Consider the following 14,879-nt stretch of genomic DNA (forward strand, 5'->3'; position numbering starts at 1 on the left):
AAAAGGAGCAAGAAATGTCTGTAAAGATGATGTCGTGACGCGGATCTGCTTGTGGCTCGGGATAATAATAAAAAAAAAAAAAACTGCTCAGTCCGGCTACACCTCAGATATTCTTACTGTGACGTTGCGGAATTTTTTAAACAGACCATTCCGGTACAACAGATATGTTGGAGTTTATTATTTAAGCAGACAGACATCCATTGACTGTTACCAACAAAGAAAATGTTTTGCTGATGCATTAGTGTTGGCTATCGAGGCTACAGCTGGATATAGTCACACTGACTAACAAGTTTAGCCTCTCCAACCTGTCGAGCGGTGGTGATCGACAGGTCCTGCATGGACCGATGGGTCCATTTCTTCGCGTTTGTTAACCAGTTAAATTTCCTTCTCCAACCCATTTACGATTTGATCAACGTCGTAACAGTGTGCCCACCTCAAGTGCATCATTTTGCCTGCAGTCAAGACCAGCCCGGACGCTTCTCCATTTGCGGTTCTTGCTACTTAGCACGAGAAATGCAGACTTTTAACGTCTGAATAACCCTAACTACCAACGTGACGTAGTATGTTAGCCTCCAAATAATTAATTAACGGATCGGGCTTAGGCTGAAATTTCAGGTTTATAATATCACCCATATCTACTGATATCTTAAAAAAAAAAAAAAAAAAAAAACGCAAACCATTCAGGGCGCTGATCGAAGCGCTGGTTTAGAGTGTCGTGCAGGGTCACATGACCGTTTGCGCAGCTTCACTTCTGTAGGGTGGCGACTATGCAAAGTGCAGTGCAATTTGTTGCGCGATCCCTATACGAGATTTGGAGCAGTTGGTCTCCGATGCCTGTGCTCTGCACTGTATCACCAATCTGAAGAAATGTAGCTTTCAATTCACAAATAATACGATGAATAACACCACGTCATTATAACATTGAAAACTTACATGTGAATCGTAAAACGGCTGGATGCAACGAACGAGAGAATCAAACTCCTATTTTCTTTTTATAATCCTGACTCATTCTGAAACTCAGTGTTTCGGCACTGCTACCTAAGGGAGGCCATCGCACATAAGCACCATCCTTTTCCTTTATCAGTTCCTTTCCCTTTCAACTTTATTTCGCCAGTAACAGTCAACATGTTGCAAAGGCACTTATGTGTGTGTGAGAGAGAGAATCTGGTAATGTTGGTGGAAGTCGTTAACGACATGTTCAAAAATGAGGAATTGTTTTGTAAATGCCGACAGAAAGAAATAACCATTAGAGGGCGGTTTTTATATTCTTAGTTTTAGCTACATTTCCTTTTTTCATTAGTTAACATTAATGAATCGGTATTTTAATGTTTTTATGCAGTTTTATTAAGAATCAAAGTGTCACGATTCACAGCAATGATGTGTTAATCGCCTAAAATTAAAATGTCCAGAAGTCTGTGGAAACTGTCCTTTAGAGTAGCCGCCCCTAGAGGAACAGGAAGTGTAAATAGTTTAAATGGTAGAAGAAGAGGTTTTTTCAGACGTGTTTGGTGCTTTTGTTGTGATGACCGCGGACTGTTATAATGAAGCGTGCTAAAAGTGAACAGATTCGGAGCGCTGTGATCACTTACTTGAAACGCCGACAGTATCAGGTTAGGCGACTTGTATTTTTGTTGAGTTCCATTCAATTATTTAGTTCTTCGTTACACCTCACCATTGTCAATGCGTTTTTTTGGTGCACACTTTCGACAGTGGCAGTTCGCGAAAAGAGGACGTAGTATGTGATGGACACCTCCATGTAAATTTGTTTTCATTTCTTAAATTTTATACCTTTTAACTATGATGAAACAAATTCAAACGTGTGCTATAAAACTTCTAAAAGGCCCAAATATACTTTTAGATTTGAGTTCACTGCTGTTAATCATAAAACAAAGTTAAAGACCGTTCATTTAAAATAAAGAACGCGACGGTTTTTCAGGAGTCAGAAATCCATGTCCTTACCAGAAAAGAGGGAAAGAAAGACCTGACGACAGAGCTGGAAGACATGTCCGTGAAAAAGCAGATACGTCTGAACGCAGGCACCGAGAACAGTGTGGCATGTAGCAGCATATCTGGTGATTTTGTATCATGCGATCAGCAGTTTGCAAGGTTTATGTTTTATTATAACATCAGATTGTAACAATCAGAGGGTTTTGTTTAGAAGTTTTAGAATATTTTCCATTTCTGGTCTCTATTTCACAAGTATCTTCAAAAAGTACTTCATTATCAAAATTTAAATATGCTATTAAGAAAGCATGATAGTTATGTGTTACTTTTTATTCATTTTTGTAATTATTGCTATATTATTAAATAATGTGATTAAAGGATAAAGAATCACATTCCCATTCTCAGATGCAAAATTTCTATGTTTGAATTTCTGTAAATGGAATGTGATCAACAGGCTAAGGAAACACATTCTAGAGAGTGCTGACAATGAGAGTAAAGAACTGTCATCCCTACTGTACCCTTTGTTTGTTCACATCTACGTTGACTTACTGTCTTCAGGCTACAAACCTTCTGGTAGGTGCCACAGCCTGCTTGAAATAATGGTTTGCAGAAGCTTTTTGCAGACTCATCTCAGTCTTTCATAATCAAGTTAAGTCAAGCTGTGCCAAATCATGAAGTTGGGTCTAACAGCAGAATACCTTTGATCATTTCATCCAGAAACAATTCTGTGCATTTTTCCTTTAGATTTGATCACTAAATGCTTAGAGCAAGTAAATATCAAGAGTTCACTTATTTCATGTAGAATGGAAAGGGTTGAAATTCTGATTTTGCGTTTGTTTCAGCTCATAAATTCCATGAGCGACATAATGAGATCTTCCACAGTGAAGAGCAGAAAGATTTCATTCGTTGTTTAAGAAAGCTAGAGTCAAGAGCAGAGCTTTTGGTTGCAAAAGATGTCATGGATTTTAGGTATAGATGCTGTTTGTCATGTTTCTAGGTTGAACATTATTGCTCTTATTTTTGTGTTTGATTCCTCTGTGTGTGTGTGGGAGGGGGTGAGGAGAGATTTTGAATATATATGTACTTGTGCTAGCATACACAAAAAGGAGGTTACTGATTAATAAATGAAATGCAGTTCTCTTTTGCTGACTAAAGATAATAGCATTTAAATCTAGATGTTACAGTGCTCGTTTTAACAAGCATTAAGTATTGAATGCAGAAAGCGTGAAGTGAGTGTTGCAAGTGGGATTAGCTTGGTGACTAATGGTTGTGACTTTCCCAAATTTTGTGTCATTGCTTCATGAATGTTCTCTGAGCGGTTTCATTAAGGCCAAGACTTTAATGTGCAAAGCTTTACCCTTAATTTAAGAAGACCTTCATCTGTAACTGAATCATACTTTTATTGCTGATGTTTCAGAGAACACAGATTTTGTGTCTCCCTATCTCAAGAATCAGTGAAATGTCTTCTAAATTATTTAAAGGTAATTTCCAAATTAAATAGTAATTTTAAATTACTAAATTATGTAAGGTGATTTCAGCAAGTAAAGTTACAGTTGCCTCTGTATTTTTGCAACCCTAACCAAAACACAAAGTATTTTTGCTTCAAAGCTGCATACTTGCTTTAGATCTTTGCTGATATAGTTGTTATTAAGACAGTTGCACATACCACCTTACATTTGTAGAGATTTTGTTTGTAGATGACAGAAGGGTAACTGGAAATTGAAGTGGATATAAGGCTGCATGCTGATTCAAAGAATGTGGCTTGTCTGGAAAATTTGCATAATTGTGTGAACACTAAATTCAAGCAATTTCAAAAGATCATAAGAAATTATACTAAAAGAAAGTGTATCCCAACACAGTACTTTTCTGCAAGTCCAAAAGAACTGGAAATCATCTATCTCCAGTTGACATTGTAAAGATGTTTTCCAATGTTGTGTTCATTGGCCTTTACCATTAATTCTTGCAAATTTTCAAATTCAGAATTTACAAGATCTTTTGATTTCATCTGGGAATTGAAGGTTTTTCTGAGCTGCTAATTCTTGTGATTATTGACATGAGTTATCTTGCTTTCATGTTCTTTTTTTGTAAAGCATATTCAGAAACATTCAGAGATTTTATTTTAATGTCTTCCTGTTAATACATGCATCTTGGTTTGAAAATGGTTCTCTTAGTAAAATGATCAATTTTGTCCCTTTTCACTAACATAGTATGCCAATAAAATAAAGTTCATTTGTATAGTGCAATATCCAAACTAACAGGCATGCTTACTGCACTGTACACATCATAGTATCCACAAAGACAGTCATGATGTAAGAACAATGTGCTGGTGCAAATATGGATGCCAAGTTTTTACATGACAGTTATAGAAACACTTTGCCAATCTTGGTTAAACGCTATTTATCTGGTTAAGAAGGATGTTTAGTGATCACTGTTAATTAAAGGAGAAAAGACACTAAATCAAGGTTTAGTGAGATCTAGAGAATATTGACTCATAACTTCATGTGAAACAGAGAAATATAATTTTGAATACTAGTTTTCATTTGTGCCTATGCATGACAATAGCTAGATGCAGTGATAGATTCCATGTTACTGAGTTTCCAGTAAAAATATTGCCACATTTAGAAACAAGCTAGATATTTAGATGGATTGATAAAATCAGCTCTACAGTAAGAACTGAATCTTTTATAATCTTGTCTGCTGTTTGCGGATCATCAGATGAAGAAGTTGGAGTTTAAATATTTTGGTTTTAGCCAGTTGACATGTGAACATATCTTTTTTTTGCTGTTTGTGCTACAGGCTGGTGATAATATGATCATCCTGCAGATTATCAATCAAAACATCAAAATCCAAGGTAACTCATCAGTGATATAGTACTCCAGTTTTTAGTGGTGTTCATTGTAGCTTGTTTTCTGTACTTTGTTACATACCTTGTTTCTGTCTCAAGTGCAGCCCTAGTGATACATTGGTGGCAAGTTCTTATATATCATTCTTATTATTTTTAATGCTTTCATAGGTTAAGTCTTCCCTTCCCCCACCCTTGACAGTAAAACCACATGCTTTGTTGATTTTTTTTCAACAATTGTGTTATCTTGTTTTCTTAGTTTTCATTCTTGTATTTAGCTGGTGGTTGTAGATTATTCCATGAATAATATATAAGCACTGAGGATGCGTGTCAAAGTGAGAGAGAGATGAATGATCACAACAAAGCAGTAAATAAGCTGTCAACCTCAGCAAGTTAGGAAAGAGATATCAAGAGCACAGCATTTTTAAGAGTTTAACTATTTTGCTTTATTGACATTGCAATATCAATTTCTGAACTGAAATGGTAGATTGAAAGGTGACAATAAAATCACAGTTGTAAGAGTTTTCAGGATAAGTTTATCTAGGCAACAGCAGGTACCCCTACTTGTCTGTCTGTTATAGGTTATAGCAGGTTGTCACTAGGACAGGGAATTAACTTTCTTTGAGAATTAATACTGCATTTTTAATTCTTAGAGTTGCAAAGTCAAACAGGCAATTGGTCATTGATGAGACAGGTGCACAAAGGTTGCAGTACCAGCCAAGTCAGTCACTCCGGTCTGCTCATGCAACTCTCCATATATCATATGTCTGATGAGATAAAGTCTTCCTTCTCCAGTCCATGTGTCTGAAATGCATTATCTCATTTGCTTCACATAGTTATCACCTTAGAGGCTAGTTTTAAGAATAACCTCTTTCGTGAATACCTCCAACAGCTGGTTGTCTCCTCTTCTCAGGGTCTTTCAGTCCCTCTCCTCGCTCCTTTGTTTTTCATTTGTAATTGTTATTATTATCATTATCATTATATTTCTCAAGAAACATAAACAAAGTAAAGTGAATAAACACCTGCTGCTGTAGGAGTTTTACACACCAGGCTCCTCCATATACAATCACTGATTGTCTCAGCATTACAGAGTGGGGACTAATTTTATGATGATTGGTTTTACTAGCTGTACACCAAAGCCAGTCAAGACAAGCTGTTGCAAAGTTTAGTGATTTACTGATGCCTAGGCTTTCTGACTAAAACTTTTGAACTGGTGCCAAGGCATAGTGGTGTTTATTTGAACTGCCACCTTACCCCCACCCTACTGAAGCCATAAAAAGAAGCTCCAACAAAATACTGGTAAAACTAAAGGTCATGGGATTTCTTTCTTATTGATAATTGCTTGTTTGCATGCGAAGATATCTGTTTTCTGTTAAGCCGCTGCATCAATCTGCTATGTTGAGTCATCATGAACACTTATGATCCTGTCATTTTACTAGCATTTCAAATCTTTCCTTAGAAAGAGGTCAGCAAGATAAATTTGCAATTTTCCGTCATAACTTATTCACAAAAAACTCGGTGTGTGGGGTGTGTGTACTCATGGGGTACTGAAATATATGACAGCCACTTAATGATTCATAGCACTGTTGCATCTAAGAACAATCATGAGGGCTAGAAAAAAGTTTTTGCTGATTTATTGTAAAAAAATTGATTGGGAACTTGTCTTATTGATATGGTCCAAGCAGCATCCATGGCTGTGACTGAGATAAATTTTCAGTCTGGCAACAGATGTTATGAAGAGTTCATATATGTAGGCAGAGATGATCACTGGCCTCATGTTAAAAATAACACATGTAAACATTTCCCACTTGACATTTCGTTGCTGTGCTGCAATCAGTTTAGAAAACCTTTCTTCCCACTAAAAATATATTAGCTGTACTGTAAATAACAACATTATTGCCAAAAAGGATCAAGAAAGGATGTTAAGCTCTGTGCCAGCATCTTAGACACATCTCTGGCAGGATTTAGTAATGGTGAAAGAGCTTGGCAGTCTCTTGGTGTTTGCTCATTGAGAAGCTTTCCTTTCAGTACATTTGATAACTATCTTATATGTTTAATGATTTTAAGACTATAAAAGAAACTTGAAATAGTAACAAAGGTCAGAGGTTACATAATATCACAGACAGCAGCATCATGAGATAGTTATATAAACTTATTGAAAGAGGGACTTGGACAAGAAAGGTTGACTCATAAAAATTGAAATAAATGTAACATTAAGTAGGCCAGACTGCTTTTAAAAATCTTGTGATTGCCAGAGAATGGCACAAAATAGCAGAAATACCAAGTCCTGAAAACTTGGTATTACCAGAAAGAAAGAGAAGTACAAGACTTTTTCCATTTTGTTTTCTCAGTGATAAAAGATGGAACCCAGTCACTGGAGCTACAGAGGTCAAATTCTCCAGCTTCTTCAGCCTATGAATGTCCAGATGGCAGAGACAAGGAAAAGGAAGATGAAGCTGACCCCAGTGCCATGTCAGTTGAGGATGCTGAACTGTTAAAATCACTCAGAGAGACCATATGTAGAGTTCGTGCCCTTCCTCCCAACTTACCATCTGTTTGTTTCTACACCTTCATCAATGCCTACCAAGGGTGAGGGAATCCTGCTAAAATAACTTTGGTCTTCATTGTTTTTACTGACATTTTGTTCTTTACTTTTGAAATTATCCCAATGACCACATATATGTAACATTCTGTACATTTGAAATTATCACAAGATTTTACAGTCTATACATTTTTTATGAGCCTGGCCACCTCTATGTTACAGTCTGTGCACTTCCAATGTATCACCAGATGCACGCCTTATTTGTGGAGGTTTTGAAGATTCTTCCATCCAGCTCTGGCGCTTACAGCCTGAACCCTTAGCCTCCCAATCTACAGAGAGCTGTAACAGCAATATTACACTTGCTGCAGACTTCATCTATAAAGATGAGGATGAGCGCAAAGTGAAGATGTAAGAAGTCGGCATGTTGTACCCCATGACATGATTTCATTTTCATCTTAATTTACAAGGGCATCTTGCCATTTCATGGTCAGTGTGCATATGCATGTACACCCCAATCATCATCATTATCATCCACACCATCCCTTGACTGGTACAAGCTGACCAGTGGTTATAGTGGTTGGTCTGTTGGTATTGGTTGTTGGGGTACTGGTGGGCAGGTTAATTGAATAGGTGCAACAGGTGACAAGACTTGTTAGTTATATCTTAAACAGAGGTAAGCGAGTCTGCCAGGCATTTTGTGTTACTGAGTCAATGTACACCCACACGTGTGCATGTGGATGCATGTAAATAATACATTGATGGTTAATAAAGGGTGTGACATTTGAGCATGCCATAAAAATGGTGGGTGAAAGACATTGGATACATTGACGCTGGTTTGCATTTTCTGTCATTTCAGAGACCTGGAGTCACAGGAAGCAGTGACATTGAGAGCCCATAGTGGGCCTGTGTACAAAACAGCGTTTAGCCCAGACTCCAGGTATATACTGTCTTGTTCCAGGGATGCTACAGGTCAGAACTGCTGCAGCACTTTCTTGTCCAGTTGTTTGTTTTGCTCTGAGCAAATGTAATAACAGTCTAGGAATATTTTGGTGTAACAAATACTGCACACAGAAGGGAATGAGGTCACCTAAAGCCCTAAAGATATCTGAAGGACATGAGTATTTAACTGAATTTAACAGAAGTAAGCAGCAAGACAGACTGCACATAAAGTAGTGTAAAATGAACTTTGGTTATTTTCATGAGATTTTCCTATACATACAAGTTTTCTTTATCTTTGACCAGCAAATTTTTATCACCAGAAAATGTATTTAAAATAAACAAGTACATCTGTGTAGACATAACTGATGTTTAAGTGTAGGGTTTTGACTATTAATTAATGATACAGACCTATTCCCTCTTTGTATGCAGTGCGACTGTGGGACTTGACTACACGCAGCAACGTTGCTATCTACCAGGGCCATAGTGGATGTGTCTGGGATGTAGATTTCTGGTAAACTTATACTTTAAATTTTTTGTTTGTAGTATTCAAAGTATGTGCAGCATCTTCTGTTTTAAAACTTTTAAACTGCAGTTTATAAAACATGTTGCATTTTTTTAAACCTCGTAATATTAGTTCATTAATTAAGTTTGATAATGCCAGGAAAATTTTAATTTTAATTTTTATTGGTTCTTTATCAAGTGGAATTGTACATGATTTTTAAAAGTCTGCCCGGCACAGGTTACATTTTATGGTATTGTGTCAGTGCAGTGAGATCACAGTTAGCTTGTGAACATTGTGTCAGTGCAGTGAGATCACAGAAAACATTTTATGGCATTTGTATCACAGCAGTGTGATCAGAGATTATTTTGGTGACACAGTTGTCAGTCATTTGTTGGTATTGTGTCATTGCAATGACAGTAGGTTACTAGTTTTGCACTGTGGTGATATGACATTTAAACTACTGGCTTGTCATTGCAGGAAAGTAGCAAAATGTGTGTAGTATCTCAACAGCCCATAAAATCTGGGGATTTCTTTACTTGTCATTAGAATGGAGTAGATAACGGTCTTTGTAGTAGCTTGTTATAAAAGCTCATGCAAGCTGAAGATTTCATTACTTGTCATTATAGTGGCATTTAATAACAGTCTACATAGTAGCTTGTGACCGCAATCCAAGCAAGCTAAAGATTGAATTATTGGCTGTTTATCATCGCAGTGAAGTCACGGGACACTTTGCCACATCTTCTCATGATCAAACAGTGAAGTTATGGTCCATGGACCGCATATATCCTCTGCGATCATTTGTTGGCCACACATATGATGTGGATGTAAGTTTTTAAATATTTGATTTTATAGTTTACATAAATATTTATAGCTCAGAATTTAAATCTCTACAGAAAATCCCCCTATATGGATCCAACATACATTGAAAGAATGCAGTGTGTAGCAGATAAAACATGTTACACATAGTAATCAAAATATGTCTCATGTTATATCCAAATATAATATTTTCCCCATTTATATTTGAGTATTTTATTTTAAACCTTCCTTGGCTTTTTCAGTCTTCTTAAAAGATTTTGCTTAAAACCAAATTACAAAACTTCAGATTGTTTAGTTTTGATTATTCATACCTCTGTGCATTGTTTTATGATCAGTGAAATGCATGAACTTTTCCCTCTATGACACTCAAATCCTGCTTATGGTTTACTTGTGGGCTGTCATGTCAGTGTGTAGCAGTCCATCCCAACGGAAACTATGTAGCTTCAGGGTCCGGTGATCGATCTGTACGGTTGTGGAGTATTCAGGATGGAAAATGCGTGCGCTTGTTCTCTGGCCACCGGGGATCAATTCTTGGCTTGGCATTCTCACCCAATGGTCAGCTTTTAGCTTCAGCAGGTAAGTTGGTGACAGTGTGGCAACAGTGACTGTTGCATTTGCACAGACATATGGGCTAGTGGTAAAGGTCATGACACCTGGAACACTATGTCTGACAACTAACTCATTCATAAATAGTTGGTAGTAAGAAGAGTCACCTCTGTAGTAATTTTATTGATGTTTGATAGATGAATTCCTTACAGATTTTAAATTTAGAGTAAAATAATTTTTACAGGCACTTTTTTTTTTCCTGTGAGTTTTTTATATGGTAGTTCAAGAAACCACAAGGTAGGTTTGTGTTGCTGTTTCCTTTGTATCATGGGGTAGCATGTTGTATGGCAGAGGACAGCCATCCTACTTCCACACCATCCTACTACTAATACTATCCATTGGCTACTGGTCTCACTGCCTTGTGGGTAATCTTGGGAAAGATAAAGGTTTAGGGAAGTAAACACCTACAGCAAATCGTGATGATAACATGGCATCATTGCCTGATCAGTTGAGATCCAGAACAAGGACTGCATGCCCTACCAGCAAACTCTAGGGTGTGGACGGCCAAATGTATTCTCCTGGAAACAAATCACTTATAAAGCTGAGAGAAGGAACTTCTGTTGGTATGTGGAATATCTGGTAACATAAAATGGTAACATAAAGGAAATCACCAATATCAACAATAGGCAGGAACTGTAGGTAAATTCGGATTACATGAAACCAACAGAAGGGGCCTAAGACTTCTAGAGTCTGCTCAGACTTTCCAACTCACTTTAACCAATACCCTCCATCCTTACAAGGAATCATTGATGATAACTTTGCATTCTCTAGATTGTTTTGTCTACAACTAAATTGACCCGTTGCTGTTTCTGTCCAGTGTCAACCCCTCTTCCCCCCAAAAAATGACTAGTACCAGTGGACCAACAGAACTGCTTGTCAGTTGGTACCATTTATACATACCGAAACAGCATAAATTTGAAGTGATCTCTAGGATAAGCAGATGACACAAGTTTGATACAATTTTTACAAAGTAATGGACCTTAGACATGGGAAATAATAATTTATTTTCAGTTGTCAGAAGGCCATGTGTGTTGTGATGACACTTTGGAACTAATCACACAGCTGAAAATGTTGGTTTCACAACTGTTATTTGAAAGCTATGTGAGGTTCTAAATGCTGCCGCATTGTCTTCCAGGGGAAGATAGACGGGTCCACATTTGGGACCTTGGTTCTGGTGCCTTGCTGAAGGATCTGCGAGGCCACAGTGACACTGTCCACTCGCTGGCATTCAGCAGGTGCAATGCCATGGTAGCCTCTGGTGGGATGGACTGCTACATTCGAATCTGGGATGTACGCCGAGGAAATGAACCCACTAGCCCACAGCTGTAAGTTTTTTTACTGCTTCTTGTTTAGAGTACTGAAAACATAGTCATTGTTATTTATTGTGAAACATTAAAGCTTGTAAAATTTTATATTGTATAATTTGGAATTGTTTTTAAGTGCACAATATTTTATGGAATGATAGAAAAGCTTGAGAATAATGGCCTGAAATTATTGCTATCTGAAACCATTTGTTAGCATCCTTGATGTGGTATTTTGTTCTGACTAAAGGCATTTGAGCACAGACAACTATAGTCATGTTTCTAGTGCTCTTAGTCACTGTCAATATTTCATGCTGACTGCTGTGTTCCAGAGTTGAGGGCCACACCTCAGCAGAACTGCTTGGTGCTTTCCCAACAAAGTCAGCTACTGTGTCTTTCTTGAGGTTTGCTCGTCACAACCTTCTGTTAGCTGCTGGTGCTATTCAGTGACTTTGAGCCAAACAGCTCCAGTTTTGACAGACATTTGCCAGGGGGAAAGCCAGTATGGGTATTGCCAGTATTGCTGTTTGCAGATCACCTGGTCCAAGCATCCACTGCCATGTGATAAGGTTTTTGTCAGCCTTTCTCTTCTCGTCCATTGATCACCTCACCTGTATGGTTATTGTGCACCTGAATTGTGACTGCTGATCTCACAAAGTGCCCACGGAGACTAGAACATGATGCATCTTCTTGTGGTGGTGCTAACAGCGTTCACATCATACCTGTGATGCCATTAACATCCTAATTGTCATCATTATATGGCAGCCACACATTAAGGCCTTCATAACTGATCATATATTGTCAAATATAATACACGTTTGGCCGATCTGTGTGATGGTTATAGAGTAACACTCATTTTGAGTCATGCATGTGGAAATGTAAAATGTTCTGTTTTCAGCCAAGTCCAGTATTATGTGGCCAGAGCTGGAGTCCAGCTGGATTGTTTTAATAAAATCAACCAGCTGTTGGGGTATTCACAAAAGAGGAGGGTCTTAATGCAGGCCTTGTGAGCTTTAAAGTGGTCACTGTGTTAAGCAATAGAAGAGGCCTTTCAGACAGTCAGACCAGAGAAGGAAAAGCAGTTGTGCCAGATAACTAATGTTTCTGTTTGAACAGGACTGTACAAGACCTATTAGATGAAGTTTGGTTGGAATAGACTGTGTATAACTAACAAAGATAACTAGTTGAGGTTGTAGTGGCATACATTTCATGTAGTCACAGATCAACATAATGAAGCTAGCAAGATTCTGTTGGTAAAACTTTCCTTTGGCACAAAATTTATCACATAAGAATTTTGTAAACAACATTTTGCTGCTGTAGTTGTGCAGACTTGGAAGTGTACTGGAAACAGTGTGCAAGAGGACAGGGAGTGTCTTTAAAGCCATGTGGCAACACAATGGATTGTCTCAGGTTGTTTGTGTTGATGCAGATATTTTGAATTAACGGTCTTGGCAGACATGAAAACAGAAACATCAACACCCAAGCCTTTGGGGAAATCAGGATTCTGGAGACAGGTGTGTCAAAAGAGAAAAGAATTAAATTATCACAGGTTTGCACAATGCGTTATGATCAAGTGGTGGTTAGCTCACCACTGTTGACAGACCCATTGTCACATTTCCAAACTATGTGCTTAATGGGGCAGTGTGTGACACTGCAGCGATATGTCCAGTTAGGGAGGCAGTTAACCCTTTGAGGAACGTAAGGATTGTATGCATATAATTTTAGTTATTCTGACATATTATGGAGTAAAATGACCTGTAGATTCCAACAATGTTTATTTGAAACTGATATTCTTCATAGTTTTTGAGATTCAGCGTGGTGCAAATGTGTTCTTATGAAAGGGAAGTGTCTTAATGCCAGGTATGGGTTCTGTCAATATTTTTATCCAAATAGTGATTAAACATACTGTTGTTATGGAACATCAGAAATGATATGACACTGTGATGAAAACAAAAGTCCATCTTTTATGCTTGTAATGTAATTTATGAATGGTATTTGTCAAAACAGCTAAGTGATGGTGTGTAGCACAAGCGAACACGCATACAGACCTATAGAGAATGTCATGCATATTGTCAGTCCTGCTTCAGTTTTGTCCTTTGCACATTGACCTCGAGGTTTTCTTCTTTGACCAAGTTATGCTCAGGTCGTGGGGTTGGCATGATCTTTTTGCTGCTTCCAACAGGTTCTGATGGAATGCTTCTTTTCCTGTTTGTCTAAATTCCAATGAACGTTCTTGCTATCATTTGTCTGTACTCTATATGTGATATCTCGTTTTGATTCAGGATTGAATTCCTGATTCATCTACGTATAAATACAGTGAGCATTGTTCAACAAATAAAAAAATATTCGAAAGTAGTACTTCATCTTTGACCTTTGATCAACTTCATATGTAATCTTTTTCTGATACACGAGATCGATGCCACCCATAAATTTGTTGTAGGCAACGACAATTTCAGGACAAGGCACAACAGATCTGTTGTCCATCCACTTGACACAGGTAACATCATCTGCTGACAACATGAGGCTTTCTCCATGTTTTATATCATTGTCTTGAGATTTTTGTCAGCATGTGTTTTCCTATCAAGACACATAGTTCCGCACAGATATATTTCATTTTCTTGTGACTTTATTTGAAGCAAAGGTAAATTGAAGAAGTTACCAATGTAAATCTCACAACACCAATGCTCAAGTGGTTTAGTCAACATAGCAACCACTACCTTTCCTAATCAATATTCAGTTTCAGATTTCTTCCCTATGTATAAGTAGAATTGATACAGGTAATTGGTCTTCGAACTGCGCCAGTACCACTTGAATTGAATCTTGAATTCCTGTTTTATTGAGTTTTTAAATTTATTGCTTCATTGTCTTGTACCTCTTGAATTTTATCAAGTGTTCATCAACTGGTTGTTGTTTGGTTGGGTTTCGTACATTTTGAGAGCATCGACTGAATGGATCTGTTCTCAGACGCATCTCTTCATTGTTTGCAAAGGGTAAGATATTGTTTAAAACTACTTTAAAGCGATTCTGAGGCATCACATTAGCAATATGACATCTGGAGATCAGGTTCAGTGGGCTCGTAGTCCTTCAAGGATTTCCATCATCATATCCCATTACAAAATTCATTCCCAAGAATGCACGGATTTCTTGCGCTTCGGTTTAGAAAGGAATTCTCTTCCGCTACATGTACATTGCTTATCAACGATCTATCAAGCCAGAAAAATCACAGGATTTTAAAAATATCTCAGGGGCATTTGTTTCTTCATTTCGGTCATTGTTGCATCTATATCTAAAGCACAAAGGTAAAGGCGCAACATAAAAGTTAGTTCTCTTATGGCCCATAGAGACATATATGTCCCACAGCAAAAATCAATTTTTGAAAACCAGCAC

General features: G+C 37.6%; 1 protein-coding gene across 1 annotated transcript; it reads left to right on the forward strand.

The window, feature by feature from the left end:
- The first annotated feature begins 1,459 nt into the window (after positions 1–1,459).
- Positions 1,460–13,847, forward strand: LOC112562803 (TAF5-like RNA polymerase II p300/CBP-associated factor-associated factor 65 kDa subunit 5L). The gene is made up of 14 exons (XM_025236311.1): positions 1,460–1,610; positions 1,937–2,106; positions 2,399–2,517; positions 2,787–2,913; positions 3,362–3,425; positions 4,741–4,795; positions 7,138–7,375; positions 7,551–7,736; positions 8,185–8,297; positions 8,697–8,778; positions 9,482–9,593; positions 9,993–10,161; positions 11,327–11,516; positions 11,825–13,847. Exons 1-14 carry the CDS (start codon positions 1,542–1,544, stop codon positions 11,940–11,942), a joined length of 1,812 nt encoding a protein of 603 aa, XP_025092096.1. The 5' UTR covers positions 1,460–1,541; the 3' UTR covers positions 11,943–13,847.
- Positions 13,848–14,879: the final 1,032 nt, after the last annotated feature.

This window comes from Pomacea canaliculata, linkage group LG4 (genome assembly GCF_003073045.1).
Source record: "Pomacea canaliculata isolate SZHN2017 linkage group LG4, ASM307304v1, whole genome shotgun sequence".
Taxonomy (NCBI): Eukaryota; Metazoa; Mollusca; class Gastropoda; order Architaenioglossa; family Ampullariidae; genus Pomacea; species Pomacea canaliculata.